The sequence below is a fragment of the Lutra lutra genome, chromosome 17 (assembly GCF_902655055.1).
Source record: "Lutra lutra chromosome 17, mLutLut1.2, whole genome shotgun sequence".
Lineage (NCBI taxonomy): Eukaryota > Metazoa > Chordata > Mammalia > Carnivora > Mustelidae > Lutra > Lutra lutra.
In genome coordinates this window covers 56,912,326-56,933,326 of record NC_062294.1, presented here as the reverse complement: position 1 = coordinate 56,933,326, position 21,001 = coordinate 56,912,326, and the positions used below count along the sequence as shown (strand labels likewise).

The window sequence follows — 21,001 nt, the reverse complement described above, 5'->3', positions numbered from 1 at the left end:
AGCAGCACCCCGAGAACCATCAGGATCAGGGCAGAGATCCCCAACCGGATGAGATTCTCCACGGTGTAATCTTGGCTGTTTGACCCTAGAGACCGTGGACAAAGAGATTGTGGTGGTCAGAGCATGCTGACATGACCCTGGCATCCTGCATGTCCACGTTCCTGCATTTATTGACAGGATGTGTCCCTGTGAGCCCCTCACATAACTCAGAATTTCTCCCTATTCATCCGTTCTGGAGGCTGACTTGTTTTGTGGTTCTCTGAGGGCACCAGCTACCCCTGAGAGGCCAAAACAGAGCCTGTGGTTGGGGAGACATAGAAATACGTAAGTAATCTCTTTCCTCCTCTCCAGGGAGTCCCTGAATCTTGCTAATACCATCCCAGTCCCTTAAGGTAAGCATCTCTAGGGTCTCACCTTCCATCTAATTAGGAGGTAATAATAATTTGGGAAGCTTCGTTTTTATCCTGAGGACCAGGGACATGGAGAAGGGAAAAGCAGGGTCCACCTTTTCATTCCTGCACATCAGCCAGCTCCTTCTGGTCCCTGAGTTGGGATTCTATATTTCTACATCACTTTCCATCTTTATCTATACATGTGTTCTTTTTGAAAATAACCTGTGATCTGATGAACACTGGCTGTTATCCACAACTAATGAATCATTGAACATTACACCAAACACTAATAATATACTTCTATGTTGGCTAATTGAACTGAATAAAAATAAATATTGGATTATATAGCACACATCAGGCATTTTTTCTATGAGCAAGGATTTCCATAATTCACATCACTGCTAATCATTCACTCAATGTGTTGTCTAGATATGAAGGTGGATGAGAAACAGGCAGAAAAGACCACAACAAACCACCTGATCAAAGATAAAAGAAGATGGGCACTGAGATGGGCACATGGACGAACACACAGAGATCGGTCTCAGAATATCAAGGAATACCAGGTAACTCTAAGATTGGGGAGGGAACGCTAGACATGAATTCTTATGGAAGATGTTTTGGAGGATGGCCTGATCTGGCTGACACCTTGGTGCTCATGGAAATTGGGCAGAAATCCAGCCTTTCTCTCTTTCCTTTCACATCACACCAAGAGTTACTGATGGAGAAAGGGCACATTCAGAGCACAGAAGTCCCAAGAAAGAGGAATTCCTGAAACATCTTCCAGAGAACTCACTGGTACCAATTTTCCAATCTGGTTTAGTTTTTTGAAATCCACGGTAGGATTCAACCTTTGGTAACTGGGAGAACAAAGTCTCAGATATGAATGGAGTTTTGTCAGTGTCTCAGTCAGGGGTGGCCGGTCTAGCTCAGCTCCAGCTGCGACTTCCAGGGACTCCCCAGCCTCCTGACCTGAAGATGAGAGTCACCCTTTACTGTTTTCTACCTACAGTGGGCCTGGTTCCACAGGTGCCGTGATAGTCTGACTTTCTACGTAGCAGCACCCAGGACAGAGACAGCCAGCTCTTCTCTGCACCTGACCTGGACTTCCTCAGGCTTTTCCTCTCCCACTAACACACAGTGCGCCCTCATGATCTCAATATTGCTGGAGACATGAGGCGACTCTCTTCAAATGCCCCCAACCCCATCTCCAGATCTGGTGGGAACAACCCCTCTGTGAATATATGAAGTGCGGAGGATCAACTTAGTTCAGCCCTGGACTGGAGAGGCTGTGTATGCTCTAGGCTAAGAGGACTCTGTTCCCAGCAGACATGAAGATTGTCTATGGGGTCTGGGAGTGTAGACTGCAAATGCTGCTTAGAAGAAGAGGGTGCTGTGGGGCTGTGCTGGGTCTTCTGTCCCACTCAGCCCTACTGCTCCTTGTCGCTGCTTGTCTTTTATACTCTTTTCTTTCCTCCCTGCACTCATCTAGTCCTGCCTCTGTTCCTCTGGTCAGGGTAAGACACGGAGAGGGCATGGCACTTTCTGTCTTTTCATGCCCCACAGAGGGGATAACCCAGTGGCTGAGCTCCCTGTTGTTCCCTCCTTCCCTTCCCAGCCCAGAGCTCTTCAGGGACCAGATGTGACTCAAGCATAAGGGCCCTCAATGGACATGGAGTGTGGACTCCTCACCTGAGACCAGGAGTACCAGGGGGTCACTAGGCTGTGACAACAGGTAGGGGGCATTGCTGTGTGAGCCATAGCACCGGTAGGTCCCGTCAAGGTCTGAGGTCATGGGACTCAGGGTGAAGTTGACCTGATAAGATATTCCTGTGTCCTGCAGACGAAGGACCTGAGGAGGAGCGAGGGACCCCTCCTTGGACAGGTGGAAGGTATCAAACTGCATCTCCGAGCGACACTGGGGGGTCATGTTCTTTCCCCAGGACACTGACGTCCCAGGCTGGGCCAAGAGGGACGGTTTCACATACATTCCCGGGGGAGAGGAAGGTCGTGACATGTAAAGAGCCACCCCCACATGCCATTGACCCTGGGTGGGAGGCTACCATTCTCTCCCAGGGACTCTGTGTGGGACCCCCTCTCGGCACCTCCCATCTCTCTGAGTGGGTCCTTTATCTCCATGGCGCTCACTGTCCCTTTCTCAGTACCTGTCTCTAGACCACATCCCCACCTCAGCCTGGGATCCTGGCCCTCTGCCTGGACCCCATCACCCAGGGGCAACCATGGTCCCAGGCCCTGAGCAGACAGTAGGACATGGGTCAGGGAGCTCCTCACCTGTGATCAGGACAACCAGAGGGGCACTGGGGGCCGACCAGGTGGAGGAGAGCTTGTGTCCACAGTAGCATCGGTACCGGCCCCCGTGGGTGCTGTTCACAGGGCCCAGGGGGAAGTTGGGGCTGGGTTGCCCTTCTAGACTCTGGGGACCTCTGAGCTCCTCGTCCTTGGTCAGAGCGAATCTGTCAAAGCCGGTCTCTGAGCGACACTGGAGGGTCACACTGTCTCCAGACTGCACCAGGGATCCCGGCTGGGCCGAGAGGGAGGGCGCCCTGTAGACACCTGGACAGCAGGGGACAGTGGTACTGGGGACGCACTCCCCGCATGGCCCACAGCCTGCAGTGAGGCTCTCATGGGCCCCTCCCACGTTCTCCCACCTGTGGTTCTGGCCCCAGGACAACAGTGTCACCCACCCCTCATCAACCTCAGGGTTCTGCTGTGCATATAGCTTAGGTTAGTCATCTGGGTCCAGGAGGTAGATGGGGTGAGGCAGGGGCCCCCTCACCTGTGACCTGAAGGTGCAGAGGGTCACTGGGATGTGACCACGAATCCGGGTATGACTCGGAAGAAACGTAACATCTGTAGGTCCCCGCATGGGAGGTGTTCACGGGGCCCATGTGGAAGAGCCCCTGCCCCCTCTCACGATGGAAATTCCGTTCCAGGTGTTGGGGCGCATCAGCCCCCCGCTCCTTCAGCAGATGGAATGACCCCCATGGCCACGATGAGCTACAGGAGAGGGACACGTTCCCTCCCAAGGCCACCACAGGGCCTGGGTTGGCTGAGAGGGAGGGTGCGTCATGCTGTCCTGAGGGAGAAGGAGGGAGCTGGTTACAGGACCATCACCCCACGGACCCCACGGACCCCATGTACTGTGGGCTGTGAACAAGGGGTCCCCCTGAAGCCACAGTCCATTTCCTTCTGCCTGGAGGAGGGGCCCAGGTGGAGGGGATCAGCTCCTGCCCTCACCTGTCATCACCAGGGGCAGGAGGTCACTCAGTTGTGACCAGCTCTCCCCGCTCTGATATGCACATCTGTATCGCCCTACATCGTGTAAGCTCATGGATGTAATGGAGAAACCGGCCTTGTTGCTGGAACCCTGTGAGGTCTTCAAGGTCTCCAAGGGCTCAGAGATCCTGTCTTTATACAGATAGTAGCGGTCAGCCTGCAGAGACACCTGACACCAGATGGTCACATGGCTCCCCTTGGTGACCATGGAGCTGGGATGAGCCCAGATGGAGGGTTTGGGGAGGGTCCCTGGAAAGGAATCAGATGGGGAGTTGCAAGGGGGCCCTTCTCCTCTCAACTTCCCACCTGTCACCCCAAGGCCCCTCCCACATGAGTCACTTTGCAGCCCTGACCCTCTATGCCCCCCAGCTGCTTAGGAGGTCATTGGTGGAGACAGGAGATCTGGGGAAGACTCACCTGTCTGTGCCTGGTCCCACAGGCCCCAACACAGCCCTGGAAGAGAGTTCCCATGAGTGCCTCCCACACCCACACGTAGCTGCTCCAGGCCTGGTCTGGGCCTCTGGGTGTTGGGGACACAGCTGGGGCTGAGCACGTGCCTCCCCCCAGAAGTTCTGCCCCTACTTATCCTCCACAGTCCTGAGGTCTCCCAGGGACCAGGACCTGGGGGCAGGTAGGGGGGTGACCCCATCCCTCCTCTTTCCAGAAAGCTCACCGAGACAGAGAACAGCAGTGAGGGTCAGGGTCCTGGGGCTGCCTCCCATGGTCCCCAGCCATGCAGACAGCCTATAAAGTCCTCAGCCTGTGCTGGATGGACAGATGCACGGGGTGTGGTACAACCCAGGCCCCGAGTTCCTCATCACGGGTCGTAGAGGGATGGCCTCACAGGAAGGGGAAGAGCCTCTGCCAGGGCCCCTCTCTGCTCTCCCTGAAGGGTGACCCGAGAGCAGCGGGTCCTGGGACCTTTCAGACAGATTGAGTCTCCCCAGACCCCACTCCCTCTGTTTCCTCCCCAGCAAGCCCAAGTCTAGCGAGCAACACTGATTCCAGGACTCGAGGCTGGGGGAGGTAGGGCAGGGCCTGGGAATCAGCCCCATTTCAGTTCCACTTCTGCCCTGTCTCACACAGAGGCTATGTGAACTGGGCTGAGACACTTCCCTTTCCTGAGCTTCTGTCAATGCAAATTTTCGTCCTTCCTCCCAGCACAGTGGCAATCAGTCCGTGTGCAGTGGGCAGTGGCCACATCCCATCATGGTACCAGGCACTGGAGACTCATTGGTGAGGGGACAGTCTCGTTCCACCCTGGATGCATGGGGCTGTGACAGTGACAGCAGACCATACAAACCCTTGACAAAGGGAAATCAGCCCATAGTTTTGATAGACCAAAGAGAAGGAGAGAAACCGAGGATAGAGAGCCCCAGGTGGGGACCCTCTGGGATGGAGAGTCCAACACAAGACGGGGCAAAAGCAAGTGTGCTGAGTGGTGTCATCCTTGCCCAAGAGGCTGAACTCTCCAGGCACTGCATCCTCAGGGAGTGGGGGACCCGCTCCCACACAGGCTCTTACTGCCCCACACGTGTTCCTGGATTTTACCTTCAGGAGCAGGAAAATCGTCAGCAAGGTAACGTGTGAACAGATTGCTGTTGTGAGGAGATCACCACTACGGAGGCCGTGTTCTGTGAAGGAGGTTGTGGTACCCGCAGCGATGACACCCTCATCTTCGTCGGCTGGCTGCCTGATGAGCTGACCGGCATTCTAAGCCGCTCACAGAATCCCAGGAATACAAATATATTCACAGATGGTAGGAAGAGTCGGCAATGGTTCTTTTTTTGTTTTCATTACTTAGGAGGTTTGGAAGGAGTCTGCTCTGTTGGGATTGTCTCCGCTGTCACATCCCAGGAAGACAAGCACGTGGTTATGAGTGTGTGTGTGTGTGTGTGTGTGTGTGTGTGTGTGTGTGTGTGTGTGTAGAGGGTAGGTGGTGAACTGGGATGAGCTTGCTTGTGGGGAGGAGAGGGCCCTGCTGGGGCTGGAGCGGGTAGCTCAGCCTGGTTGTCAGCCCGTGGAGGGTCAGGTGTAGAGAATGGGTGTCACTGGAGTAAGGTAGAGACAGGTGGGCAGGTTTTGTGCAGGGGAGGGGCAGTGATGAGAAGGTATGGAGCCATGAGAGTAAGACAGTTCCTCAGGGAGTCAGGGCCTGGAGGATAAGCAAGAGCGGAAGGCTGATGGGGTGGCTCCAACAGGACTTCTCTAGTCTCCACTGATCCTGACTGTGGTGTGGACGGGTTCATGGAGGGAGGGCTCAGGGAAAGACCTTGTGGAGACATCATCCTGTGTTTATTTGACTGGAGGAGCCATTGGGGCCACCTCGGATGGGTGACCCCAGAGAATTTTGGGAAACATATTTCTAGACTAAACTGACTCACAGAAGGAACCACCACTTGGCTCTATACTTGGGTTTGTGTTTGTTTCCTTCACACACTCTCTCTCTATCACGTTCTCTGTTTCTGGGACAGCACTACCTTCTCTCCAGCAAAACCTGAGTCATTCCTGTCCCTGCACGGCCTCTTGTCCCCCAGGCATTAGCTCATCTAGAATCTGTCTCCATGCCTTTTGCAAACCAGTAGCTGGACACAGTTAATGCTTGTTAATCCATCGTCAGCTGGTGGATATTTGATTGCCACCACCTTTTGTCCCTTGTGAGTCCTTCTATGAACTCACTGGAATAGTGTCTCCTCAGTTACATGGATGCAATTCTCCTTCATGTCTGCTTTTCATTGTGGTAATAAGAGAGCTTAACACGAGATCTACCCTCTTTACAGATTTGTCAGGACCCTCTTGTTCGCTCTAGGCATGGGGTGTATGGGGATCTCCAGAACTGTCTAACTTGCAGAACTACAACTTAGGCCCGGAAGTGGAATTTCTTGGTGACACACATGCTTCTGGGTTCAAGTTTTTAAGGATGTGGAATCTCTCAATTTCATGGGCCTGTGTGCTCGTGGCCCTCCCACGACGGATAGTACACCGTAAGTATTCACATCTCATCTGGAGTCCTGGACCCTCAGACCAAACTGGGCCAAGAGAAATAGAAGTAATCATCCCACATAAAATGCAAGGAAACCTGGGTGCACTTTAGGGCTATCGGAGTGGCATTAATGGGTTCTATGTTGATTTGTACTGTTTCGTGACATCAGTTCTGCACGTTCCTTGCCATTGGGCACCTCACATTGGGACCCGAAGTTGCCTATGAAAGGAGGTATAGGTTTGGGCAGAATGCTCGTGAGAATTTGCCAGCATCAGGCGGTCCTTTGGACCACCCTGTCCCCCATGGCCTAGAGCGCTTTCTTGCTTGGGGCATGTCGCGTCCACCCGGAAAACGCGCCGAGACGATGCAGCCCACCCAGGGGCCCTGGCACAGGTGAGCTTTCCCGGAGCAGAGTTGAGGGAGGGGTTGTGGCCGGGCATCAGCCTCCGACTTTTTGGACTGCTGTATCGCCAAAGGTTGGGGATGGCCTCAGTGGGGGCACGAAAGTTTCTCTCGCTCTGAGGCTTGTCCGCAGCTCCAAAAGGCACCGTTTCCACTTGGGTGGCAGGTGGACTTGTGGCGCGGGACTCAGGGATCCCCAGTTGGAGGGCTTGAGGGACAGGACCCTGGAAGGAAGACTGAAAAACCAGGCGAGGGTTAGGGCCCAGACCTAGGGGGCATGGCAGGCCCCATCTGCCAGCGCCAGGGAGGTTACCCCTGGAGGCTGAGTAGTAGGAGGCATTGGCCTCGCCTGTGCCTGACTCACGGAGGGCTTTCTGGCAGGGTTCAAGTCGCGACAACTCGAGATCCTGGGCCAGACCCAGGGGGCGGCCCTGCAGACATGCCGTGCTGGAATTGAGTTCGCCGGGGGTTTTCCGGTTAATTCTCACGAGCTACACCAGAGATACTGGCCAACGCCATGAGCCAGCATTTTGCACACGGGTTTCTCGGAGGCAGCACAGACAGGCCATCTGGTGGTCGTGAAGGATGCTCGGAGGGTGTGGGGGCATCTCCTGGATTTATCCCTTTCAGGCTGCATCTTTTGATGCCAATTTATGATTCATTCAAACAGCCTGCATTATTGAACTGAAAAGATGGAGACCCTTTCATGTGCCTCCAGGTCTATGGTGATTGCAAGGGAGGAAAATGAGAAAATGTGTTCATTGGAACTGGAACCAGAGCATGGCAGGGTACAAAGATGTGGACTGAAGTCTGCCATGCGGGTGTCAGCTGGTTGGGGGAAGATGAGAGCCAGTGAAGACAACTCACCAGTGGTTGGGAAGGGGAGTCCATAATTCAATGGCAGAAGAGGGCATACATTGTCCCTGCACTGGGAGCCATGATTCCTCTCCCTCCTCACAGTGACCTGCAGACAGTTCACAAGGCACATACCTCACATGCTCTTCCAGAAACTTCCGGGCACACATGTACTTCCCAGTCTCTGCTATTCTGATCGTTGCATCGTTCTCTCTTGTGTTTGCCTCCTGGCCGCATCTTGCACACTTCTCTCACTGTACCAAGCCTGAAAGAGGAGAGTCCCGAGGACCACTAGGATCCTCGGCTGCCATGCCATGCAGAAGAGAGTCTCTACTGTGTAATCTGGGGGGGATGGGAGGCTATGAATTAAGGTAGAGAGGTCACCAAGGTCACAGCAGATGAAAATCACCCAGGTTCCTAGATGTCCACCCGGGGCACCTGGCTCCCCTTGACAGCATTTAACCATCCATGCCATCCCCATACCATCCATTACTCCCAGTGTTGGTGTCTGCCTTGTTTTGTGACGGGCTGATAGTATCAGCCACTTCTGAGAACCATAAAAGTATGGGGGGAAATGAGGTGCTGATGGGACTCAAACTTGTCCCCTGGGCTCTGTGTTCTTGTACCTGCCCCATTTCTCGTGATATAACTAATACGGAGCCCCTAATGGACACTTTCTCTGCTATCGAAGGATTGTCTCTGTTCTCATTGGATTCTTTCTGTCTCCTCGTGTTTTATGAATTGAGCCTTTGCTTCTGAGTCCCATTGGAGCGGAGTCTTCCTGTGTCCCCTAGCTCAGAAATTCAGTATGTAAAATCGTCTCTCAATGTAGGAATACTTGAGCTATTCAATTTTTGTGTTCATTCTGAGCACGTAAGCTACCTCTCATAGATAGGAGAACTTGCTTTTTTCAGCAATTCAGGACCCAGTGTTCATGGATGAGAGATTGGCCATAAATATATTGAAGATGCATATTCATATTTATGTATATATGAATTAATATATATGAATATAGATATGAATATATTGAGAGACAGTGAGAGAATTCAATACATACCATGTAAGTGTGTTAGATATTTGAACTATCCTAGGTAGGGTGTCACCATCACCATAATCACCATCACTGTCATCATCATCACCATCACCATCATTACCACCACCATCATCACCATCTCCACCACCACCACCATCATTACCACCACCATCCTTATCATCGCCATCACCATCACCATTATCATCACCACCACCATTACCATCCCCATCACCACCATTACTACCACCATCCACATCACCACCACCATCCTCATCACCATCCCCATCCTTATCATCACCACCACCACCACCATCCTTATCACCATGACCATCCCGATCATCACTACCATCATCATCATATCACTGTCCTCCTCCTCCTCATCTTTCTCTATCTCTGTCTTTTAGTCACAAAGAACTCCAGGAACTGCCAAAAGATTTCAAGGAAGAACACCAGTCATTTGATTTTTATCTTCAAAGACATCCCCTCTCACCTCAAAACCTTAAGGAACAGAGAAAATCAGTGTTGTTATAAAACTGGTGAACACAAAATTAGATAATTCTGCAAACCTATTTTAAGCTGTTTTCACATAAAAAAAACAAAAATAAAAAGTGTAGATGAGTTCTAATTATTAATCTCTCCATGAAAATTTCAAATAAGCTTACACAATTCAGAAAGTATGAATGAAGAAGAGACATCATTTGGTCGGTTAATATCCAAATGTTTAATACCAAGAAGTCTTTTAAATGTATCTCATTAGGGCTAAAAAATTTGAAGAATAAATCAGGAAATGTATAAGCCCTTGGAAAGTTCTATTCCTAATATGTATTAAGAAAAGCATAATTCTTTTTCCTAATAAAACCTGAATATAACAGAAAAATGACCTGAAATAGACAGGTCAGTATTGCTATATACATAAAAATACAGATTTTTAGCATGTGTTTGACATACAATAATTAAATAATTTGGGCTATCAGTTAAAATGTTTTCTTAAAGCAACACTTAGATTCATGTTAACATCTTACTCTGTCGTCATTATCATAAGGCATTTGCTGCAAATAACACCAGTGCACAATCTGGAAATAAAGAGGTAAGTTTCATTTTTTTTGAGATTGATATAATGATCATCAGTAGATCAAAGGAGATCAATGGTAAAGCACCAAAAGGTGGTGTATCTGTACTGTTAATAGAATATAAAATTAATATAACCAAACCAATATTACTGTTATATATACTTAGCTATTATTTAGAAAGTATAAGGAAATAGGGGAGTAGCAAGATGGTGGAGGAGTAGGAGATCTAAATATTGGGTCCCAGGGGTCCAGCTAGATAGCTATCGAACCTTCTGAACACCTACAAATTTAACAGGAGATGGAAGAGAAGAAGAGCATCAGTTCTAGGAACAGAAAAGTGACCACTTTCGGGAAGGTAGGATGTGCCAGGAAGTGAATCTGAGGCAACAGGAAGATAGACTGAGGTGGGTGGGTGGGTGGGGGGCAGGGCCGGCTCCCGACAAGCAGTGGAGCAGCAGAGCACAAAATCTGAACTTGTAGAAGTCGGCTACACTGAGGGACGTTGCTCCAGAGGCTAAATGGGGTGTGGGGGTGGGTGGAGCCCTTGCAGGGACAGTGTGGGTCAGGACCCACGGGGTCACAGAAAGACCTGTGGTGTCTGAGTGTGGCAGAGCCCCCAGGTATGGGAGCGGGGAAGCTGGTGGCAGAGATGGAGCTGAGGAGGGGCTCTCAGCTTGGGGTTACCTTAAACCATTATCTTCAAGCAGGGACCCCACAAGTGGCGGATCCAGGGAGACCCCTCCTTCCTCTGGGAGGAGCGGCATGGGGGCATATAGCAGGAAATGGCTGGTTTGGAGACTCCAAGGATGCTGCAAGCCAGAGACAGAAATGCTCAGTCACAGGCCGGGTGAGCTTTGGGAAGCAGTTTCTTCTTAAAGACCAAAATACACCCAAAATCAAGTGTGTGGCTCTGTTCTATTCACTAGTCTACACAGACATACACACATATATTCTTTCCTCCTCCTTTCCTCTCCCCCTGGGTTTTGAGTCTCTTATGATTTGGTTAGTGTATATTTTCTGGGCTGATTGCTACCCTTTTAGTATTTTGTTCTCTCATTCATCTATTCTTATCTGGATAAAATGACAAGCTGGAAACACTCATCTCAGAAAGAAAGAAAGAAAGAAAGGAAGAAAAGAAAGAAAGAACAGGGTGCCTGGGTGGCTCAGTGGGTTAAGCCTCTGCCTTTGGCTCAGGTCATGATCTCAGCATCCTGGGATCAAGCCCCGTGTCAGGCTCTTTGCTCAGCAGGGAGACTGCCTCCCCTCTCTCTCTGCCTGCCTCTCTGTCTACTTGTGATCTCTGTCTCTATCAAACAAATAAATAAAATCTTAAAAAAAAAAAAGAACAAGAGGCAGTACCAATGGCTAGGGACCTGATCAATATGGACATTAGTAAGCTATTAGAAGTAGAGTTCAGAATGATGATTATCGAGGTGCTAGCTGCTTGAAAAAATCATGGAAGATACTAGAGAATTCCTTTCTGGAGAAATAAAATCTCTTTCTGGATAAATAAAAGAACTAAAATCTAACCAAGTTGCAATAAAAAAAGCTTTAATGAGGTGCAATAAAAAATGGAGGCTCTTACTGGTAGGGTAAATGAGGCAGAAGAGAGAATTAGAGATATGGAAGACCAAATGACAGAGAGTAAAGAAGCTGAGAAAAAGAGAGATAACTACTGGACCATGAGGGGAGAATGTGAAAAATAAGTGATACCATAAGATGAAACAATATTAGAATAATTGGGATCAAAGAAGAAGAAGACAGAGACAGAAGGGCAGAAGGTATATTGGAGCAAATTATAGCAGAGAATTTCCCTAATTTGGCAAAGGGAACAAGCATCAAAATCCAAAAGGCACAGAGAACCCCCTCAAAATCAATAAAAATAGGTCCACAACCCATCATCTAAGTAAAACTTACAAGTCTCAGTGACAAAGAGAAAATCCTGAAAGCAGCTCTGGACAAGAGGTCTGTAACATACAATGATAGCAATATTAGATTGGCAGCACACCTACCCACAGAGACCTGACAGGTCAGAGAGGACTGGTATGATATAATCAGAGCAGTATACGAGAAAAAATGCAGCCAAGAATACTATATCAGGCTAGGCTGTCATTGAAAATAGGAGAAGAGATAAAAAGCTTCCAGGACAAACAAAAACTAAAAGAATTTGCAAACACCAAACCAGCCCTACAGGAAATATTGAAAGGGGTCCTCTAAGCAAAGAGAGAGCCCAAAAGTAACAGACCAGAAAGGAACAGAGACAATATACAGTAACAGTCACCTTACAGGCAAAACAATGGCAAAATTCATATCTTTCAATAGTTACTTTGAATGTAAATGGGCTAAATGCCCCAATCAAAAGACACAGGGTATCAGAATGGATTAAAAAAAAAAAAAAGGCCCTCGATATGCTGTCTGTAAGAAACTCAGTTTACACTCAAAGACCCCTCCAGGTTTAAAGTGAGGGCGTGGTAAACAATTTACCACGCTAATGGACATCAAAAGAAAGCTGGGGTGGCAATCCTTACAGCAGATAAATTAGATTTTTAAGCAGAAGACTACAATAAGAGATGAGGAAGGACACTGTATCATACTTAAAGGGCCTGTCCAACAAGAAGATCTATTAATTTTAAATATCTATGCCCCTAATATAGGAGCAGCCAATTATATAAACCAATTTTAACAAAATCAAAGAAACACAACAACAATAATACAATAATAGTAAGGGACTTTAACACTCCCCTCACTGAAATGGACAGATCATCTAATCAAAAGATCAACAAGGAAATAAAGACTTCAAATGACACACTGGACCAGATGGACATAACAGATATATTCGGAACATTCAATCTCAAAGCAACAGAATACACATTCTTCTGTAGTGCACATGGAACATTTTCCAGAATAGATCACATCCTGGGTCACAAATTGGGTCTCAACCAGTACCAAAAGATTGGGATCATTCCCTGCATATTTTCAGACCCCAATGCTCTGAAGCTAGAACTCAATCACAAGAGGAAAGTTGGAAAGAACTTGAATACATGGAGGCTAAAGAGCATCCTACTAAAGAATCAAAGGGTCAACCAGGAAATTAAGGAAGAATTTAAAAAATTCATGGAAGAAATGAAAATGAAAACACAGCTGTTCAAAATCTTTGGGACACAGCAAAGGTGGTCCTGAGAAGAAAGTATATAGCAATACAAGCCTTTCTCAAGAAACAAGAAAGGTCTCAAGTACACAACCTAACCCGACACCTAAAGGAGCTGGGGACAGAACAGCAAAGAGAGCCTAAACCCAGCAGGAGAAGAGAAATAATAAAGATCAGAGCAGAAATCAATGAAATACAAACCAAAAGAACACTGGAGCCAATCAAAAAAGCAAGGAGCTGGTTCCTTGAAAGAATTAATAAGATTGATAAGCCCCTGACCAGACTTATCCAAAAGAAAAGAGAGAGGACCCAAATTAATAAAATCATGAATGAAAGAGGAGAGATCACCACTAACACCAAAGAAATGCAAACAATTATAAGAACATATTACTAGCACCTATATGCCAGCAAATTTGACAATCTGGAAGAAATGGATGCATTCCTAGAGACATATAAATTACCACAACTGAACCCGGAAGAAATAGGAAACCAAAACACATCTATAACCAGCAACCTATAACTAAGAAATCTCCCAACAAACAAGAGCCCAGGGCCAGATGGCTTCCCAGGGGAATTCTACCAAACATTTAAAGAAAAATTAATACATATTCCCTGAAAGTTTCCAAAAAATAGAAATGGAAGGAAAACTTCCAAACTCATCAATGAGGCCAACATTACCTTGATCCCCAAACCAGACAAAGATCCCATCAAAAAGGAGAATTACAGACCATTATCCTTGATGAACATGAATGCAAAAATTCTCACCAAAATACTAGCCAGTAGGATCCATCAGTACACAAGAAGGATTATTCACCATGACCAAGTGGGATTTATTCCTGGGCTGTACAGTTGGTTCAACATCCGCAAATTAATCAAGGTGATACAATACATTAATAAAAGAAAGAACATATGATACCCTCAATAGATGCTGAAAAAGCATTTGACAAAGTACAGCATCCTTTCTTGATCAAAACTCTTCCCAGTGTAGGGATAGAGGGTACATACCTCAATATCATCAAAGCCATCTATGAAAAACCACAGAGATTATCAATCTCAATGGGAAAAAAACTGAGAGCTTTTCCCGTAAGGTCAGGAACACAGCGGGGCTGTCCACTGTCACCACTGCTATTCAACATAGTGGTAGAAGTCCTAGCCTCAGCCATCAGGCAACAAAAAGAAATAAAAGGCATCCAAATTGGCAAAGAAGAAGTCAAACTCTCACTCTTTGGAGATGATATGATATTTTATGGAAAACCCAAAAGACTCCACTCTAAAACTGATAGAACTCATACATGAATTCAGTCAAGTGTCAGGATATAAAATCAATGCAGAGAAATCAGTTGCATTTCTATACACCAAAGGCAAGACAGAAGAAAGAGAAATTAAGGAGTTGATTACATTTATAATTGCAGCCAAACCATAAGATACCTAGGAATAAATCTAACCAAAGAGGTAAAGAATCTATACTCAGAAAACTATAAAGGACTCAGGAAAGAAAATGAGGTAGATGCAAAAAATGGAAAAACGTTCCATGCTCATGCATTAGAAGAAGAACTATTGTGAAAATGTCTATGCTACTTAAAATAATCTATACATTTAATGCAATCCCTATCAAAGCCATCTTTTTTTTTTTCAAAGAAATGGAACAAATAATCCTAAAATTTATATGGAACCAGAAAGGACCCCGAGTAGCCAGAGGAATGTTGAAAAAGAAAACCAAAGTTGGCAGCATCACACTTCCAGACTTCAAGCTCTAATCATCCATGGGGTAATCATCAGGACGGTATGGTACTGACACCAAAACAGACACGTACATCAATGGAACAGAATAGAGAGCCCAGAAATGGACCCTCAACTCTATGGTTAACTAATCTTCGACAAAGCAGGAAAGAATGTCCAATGGAAAAAAGACAGTCTCTTCAACAAATGGTGTTGGGAAGATTGGACAGCCACATACAGAAAAATGAAACTGGACCATTTCTTTATACCACACACAAAAATAGACTTAAAATGTGTTGGGTCCGTTATCAAAGGAACGAGACTAAGACAAAGTTACACAAAGCCTTATTTTATGCCAAGCATTAGAAGTCAGACTGACCAGCCAGGGCCGCCTCCGAAGAGAGCGAACCCCTTGGTCTTACAGGCTAGTTTTTATAGGGCACAATCGCAGACATCTACATATGTGGCTTTGGCTGATTGGATGTCTTCTACCTGTGTGTTTTAGTAACGGTTACCTGGAACTGATACTAGTAACTGCTGAGGCGTTTATTAAGCAACAAAATGGCCTTGTTTTATGTATGTGTTTTAGCAATGGTTACCCGGATCCGGGATCAGTAACTGCTGAGGCATTTATTAAACAACAAAATGGCTATCTAGGCAACATGGAATCACTCTGGCTATGCAGGGCCAGGTAGGCCCTAGGGGTTTAACAGGTTTTAATGTGGAATCGGCCCCAACAAATGGATGAAAGACCTCAATGTGAGACAGAAATCCATCAAAATCCTTGAAAAGAACACAGGTAGCAACCTTTTGAACCTCAGCTGCAGCAACTTCTTCCTAGAAACATCACCAAAAGCAAGGGAAGCCAGGGCAAAAATGAACTATTGGGACTTCATCATATCAAAAGCTTTTGCACAGCAAAGGAAACAGTCAACAAAACCAAAAGACAGTTGACAGAATGGGAGAAGATATTTTCAAATACATATCAGATAAAGAGCTATTATCCAAAATCTATAAAGAACTTATCAAACTCAACACCCATAGAACAACGAATCCAATCCAGAAATGGGCAGAAGATATGAACAGACATTTTGGCAAGGAAGACACCCAGATGGCCAAGAGACACATGAAAAAGTGCTCCACATCACGTGCAGCAGGGAAATACAAATCAAAACCACAATAAGATACCACCTCACACCTGTCAGAATGGCTTAAATTAACAAGTCAGAAAATGACAGATGTTGGCGAGGATGCAGAGAAAGAGGAACCCTCCTACACTGTTGGTGGGAATGCAAATTGGTGCAGCCACTCTGGAAACAGCACGGAGGTTCCTCAAAAAGTTGAAAACAGAGCTACCCTACAACCCAGCAATCACACTACTGGGTATTTACCCTAAATATACAAATGTAGTGATCCAAAAGGGCAGGTGCACCTGGATATTTATAGCAGCAATGTCCACAAGAGCCAAACTATGGAAAGAACCTAGGTGTCCATCAAAAGATGAACCGATAAAGAAGATGTGGTATATATATACAATGGAATACTATGCAGCCATCAACCGCTCCCAAATCTTGCCATTTGCAATGACGTTGATGGAACCTAGAGTGTATTATGCCAAGTAAAATAAGTCAATCAGAGAAAAACAATTATCATATGACCTCTCTGATATGAGGAATTTGAGAGGCAGGGCAGGGGGTCATTGGGTGTAGGGAAGGGAAAAATAAGATGGGACAGGGGAGGTAGACAAACCATAAGAGACTCTTAATCTAAAGAAATAAACTGAGAGTTGTTGGGGGGGTGGGAGGGATAGGGTGGCTGGGTTACGGACATTGGGAAGGGCATGTGCTATGGTGAGTGCTCTGATTGTATAAGATTGGTGATTCACAGACCTGTACCCCAAAGCAAATAATACATTATATATTAATTTAAAAACCTAAAATAAAGTAAAAAAAGAAAGTATGAAGAAATAAAAGATCATATTTATAAAGAAAAATTGAACAATTGTTAAGATTTGCATGTAGAAATTTGATGACAAAAACTTCAGCATTCACCTGCGTCATTTATAAAGCTCGCTTCTAAGCATGTTTTGTTAAAAAAAAAAACCCAAGACTTTGTCATCATAAATTGCTCTCTGTAATAAATGTATACATTTCATCTAATCCCGATGAAATGGGAGAATTTTTTCAGTCATAAATCCTCATTACGTAAATTTGTAATTTATATCTGCAAGGATCCCTTTAGAAGTTCCGAGAAGCAGGCACAGGGACACTGGGCAGGTTTCCACACGCAATGCAGCGTGAACACGAATCGCACAGGGACACGCGGTGCAGCATCTCTGGGGAACGCACCTGGCTCTCAGGTGTGCACCCGGGGGCGTGCAGGCCCCGGGGTGAGCGCAGGGGGCGGTAGAGAGCTGCCACAGGCCGGCAGCCTTCTCTCTAGGACAGCGTCTGGAATGAGCTCCACCTGCGCCCTCAGAAAACGGTGGGAGCCGCTCCAGGCCCGGGGTGAGAGCGCTCAGCGGCGCCTCAGTGTGGGGGGGGGGGGGCTGCATACTCGGGTCTCTTGGAAATGGGAAAGAAGAGCTGAGAAGGAGGCGTCTGTGTGTCCCCTGCAACTGTCCCAGAGTCCCCGCATCCTCCCTGGGCGCCGGGTCAGGCCTGGACCCCAAGGGCGGCACACCCGCCCCTCTCTCTCCTCTCTCCCACACGTTCTCCAAACCCGGCTGGGGGCCTAGGCGTTGCGGTCCGCTGACGAGGGGCAGGTGGTTTTTAGGAGAAAACGCACAGTTTCCTGTGGAATGAGGAGGGTCTGAGACGCTCAATCAATGGGGGGTTTTCTAATCTCTGTCTTCCTCCTGCTCTGCTGAGGCCCAGGCCTGAGGGACACAGTCTCCCGCGCCCCATCCCCTCGGCTTCCCAGCCCTTCCCAGATCCCAGTTCCTGGCAGAGGCAGCGAGGTGCAGGTCAGAAATGGGATCACAGCAGCAGCCCCTTCCCCCCTTTTCGGAGGGGGCGCCTTTCTCAGAATCTCCACCTCCCAGGAGAGGGGAAGTCCTGCAGACCCCGCCCCAGGACGCCCTTGGCCGGCCTCCCAGGCAGCAGCTACCTCACCCCTGCCCCTGGCTGGTAGCCAGCGCCGGGCTTCTGAGCAGGAGACACCAGGAAGTCAGTGGGTGGCATCTCAGCGTCCTGGCATCTAGGTCCCTGCCTCTCTGACCCTCCGTCCTCAGTCCTGCCCGAGACTTCAGGGATCAGGCTTCCTGGGGCTAGAGGTCCCGCCTATTCCCACGCCCTCCTGGGTGGACCTTCCTCTGTGAACCATGCCTTGGGAACCCTTTAAGGCATCCTGTCTCATACTTCCCTGTTGACAGGGCACCGAGCTGACCTTTTCTGCTCAGAGGGGACAGGGACAGCAGGGACTCCTCACCAGGAGCAGGGACCTGGCCCAGATCACCATCTCAGGAGCACTGAGAACCCCTCCTCTGGTGAGTCCCCCCCATACCTCACAATCCAAAGACTGGGAGGGGAGGAGGTAGGCTCCTGAGCTCCCCACTCACCAACCCTGGCTGCTGCTCTCTGGCCTGGCCCCCAGCCTCTCCCTCTGCCCTGACCATGCAGCCCTCCTCTGTGGGCCTTGGAGCCCCTGGAGCCCCATGATGGTCCTGCCATGACTCACCTGACTCCCAGCCCTCCTCCTGAGAGACTGCGAAACTATACCCCCTGCACAGAAGCCCGTGACTCAGCAGCTATGGACCCGGGGCCTGGGGAGGGGGTGGCAGTCGGGGCTGGGTCTATAGAGGATCCTGGACAGTAGCTGGGTGGGCTCTGGAGCTTCTCCCAGAGACCCTGTCTCTGCTCCCGCTCTGTTCCCTGTGGCCCAGCCTCAGAGTCATGTGGCCCCAGGTGTCTCTGCTGGGCTCTCAGCCCCTGTGAAACACAAGACTGTTCCCGAGTATTTGAGGGGGCGTTAGATCCTCTGAGGGGCTCTCAGAGCTGATATAGGGTGGTGTGTGCTCCTTCTGAGCAAACAGACCGCGGGGACGCCCTGACATTGAGCGGTCCTGTGGATGGGGGTTTGGCGCTGACCCAGGAGTCCTCATCTCACTAGACTTCTCCTATACCTGCCCCGTGGACTCCCCAAGACCTCCCAGCTGCCCATCGGACACCTTTATTCCCAGAAGAGGGACAAAAGGTGAGCAGGGGTGCAGGACCTCTGTTGGCGTCCTTTGAGCTGAGGGGCAGATCTCCCTTTGAGTGATGTTCCTTGGAGCCCCTCCCTCCCATCCCAGCCCAGGTAATAGAGCCCTGAGTAGATCATCAGGACACAGAAGCGACAGGAGTGGGCTCCTCACCTGAGACAGCAGGCCCAGGGGGTCACTGGACTAGGACCACACCTGGGGGGTGTTGCTGTAATAGCCATAGCCATCTGACGTCCACCTGAGACCGGGGGTCACAGGGCCCACAGGGAACAGGGTCTGGGTTCCCCCACAGGGGCTGGCTAGGAGTCCAAGGTCCAGGAGGGCTGGCTTTCTCCTTTCTTCATCAGGACAAACCTGTGGGATCCCTTTGGTGAGGCACACTGGAGGGTCACATTCCCTCCTGAGGTCACAACAGGGCTGGGCTGGGCTGAGAGCCAGGGTTTGTCCAGCAATCCTAAAAGAGGAGGAGGGGGTGGTGTTAAATGTGGATCAGATCCCCCACATTATCCCCAGGCAGGGGTGTGAGAGGGAGACCCCGGAGAGCCCACCCCCTTCCTGAGGGCAGAGCCTGGGGCTGGGACTCTGAGTGGGCTCGCACCTGTCGTCAGCACCAGCTCCAGGGGGTCACTGGGCTCTGACCAGCCAGGGGGACTGAGATAGTCACAGCGGTATCTTCCCGCATATACATCTGTCATGTGTGTGATGGAGAAGTTGGCCTTGTCCCTGGGCTCCAGTATCTTCCATGTGTCCCAGGTCTCTAACTTTCCCTCTTTATGCAGGCGATACTCCTGGGCCTCTGGCCTCACCGACACCAGATGGTCACATGTGTCCCCCAAGGCATTACATAGCCTGGATCAGCCCAGATGGTGGGTTTGGGGAGGGTCCCTGGAAGGAAACAGAGGCTGGGACACAGATCTTCCCCACCCTCTGGTCCCAGCTCAGCACCAAATCCACAGACATTCCCCTCGGTCAGCCCAGAACTTCTGTTCTCCATCCCCTGCTGCCTGGTGGGTGACCCCTGTCCCCAATGAGGAGGTGGGAATGGGACCCCTGGGGACAGACTCACCTGCCTGCACTCTGGTCCTGGGGCACACACTCAGCCCTGGAAGAGAGTCCCTGTGAGAGGTTTGCCCTGAATGCTAGCAGATCCCCTCCTCCCCTTGAGCCTCCTGAGCCTGGGGTCTCCGACAGACCAGGGCCTGTCTGTGGGGTGGGTCCCTTCCAGACTAGGTTGTCCCCTCCCCTCCTCAGATCTCACGGAGACAGAGCAGGGCTGTGAGGGTGGGGTTCATGGCGTCTCCTCTCTCTGGTTCCGCCTGTGCAGATGGAGGGACCACTGTGACCACAAGACAGACAGAGACACAGGGGGTGGCCACACGGAGGCCAGTCCTGCCTGTCACAGGGTTGTCACCTCAGCAGTCCCCAGGAAGGGGAACAGCCCCTCCCCACGCCCAGCCTGGCTCTGGTGTTCATGATGGTAGAGCGGGGGTACCCCGAGGCTTCCTAAGATGGCCCATCCGGGTGAGGAGACCAGGGCAGGTCCTTCCCTCCCAGAGCCTCCCCCATGGGTCTCCTTTATCTCCATCACACCCTTGGGTCCTCACCATGGACAGGTCCCCAGACCCAGAGCTGCTGTAGGGGATGTGGGTTGCTGCTGTGCTGGGGAGCTCATATCAGCACAGACACTCTTCTTGTGACGTCTTTGAATGGCTCAGGTCAAAGTCATGGTGACAATGAGCCCAGAGGAGAGATACCGGCACAGAGGGAAGGGAACACAACCCCTCTCCTGGCCCTGGAGCGTGGGCTCTCTTTCTGTCTCAGCCTCCAAGGACTTCTCTGTTTTCCCGTGACTCTGTCCATACCCTCACTTCTTGGGAATATCTGTGTGAGTTCCTCCTGGCTCC

General features: G+C 49.3%; 1 protein-coding gene across 3 annotated transcripts in view; it reads right to left on the bottom strand.

The window, feature by feature from the left end:
• The window catches only part of LOC125088827 (leukocyte immunoglobulin-like receptor subfamily A member 6), a 152,484-nt gene extending 132,021 nt beyond the window's left edge, over nt 1–20,463 (bottom strand). For all 3 annotated transcript variants that reach the window (XM_047710350.1, XM_047710354.1, XM_047710352.1), the window contains exons 1-2: nt 20,356–20,463; nt 20,164–20,199 (exon numbers count right to left, since the gene is read on the bottom strand). In XM_047710350.1, the coding sequence (XP_047566306.1) occupies nt 20,164–20,199; nt 20,356–20,389 (70 nt within the window). In that variant the 5' untranslated portion in view covers nt 20,390–20,463. The remainder of the gene's footprint in view (nt 1–20,163; nt 20,200–20,355) is intronic.
• Nucleotides 20,464–21,001: the final 538 nt, after the last annotated feature.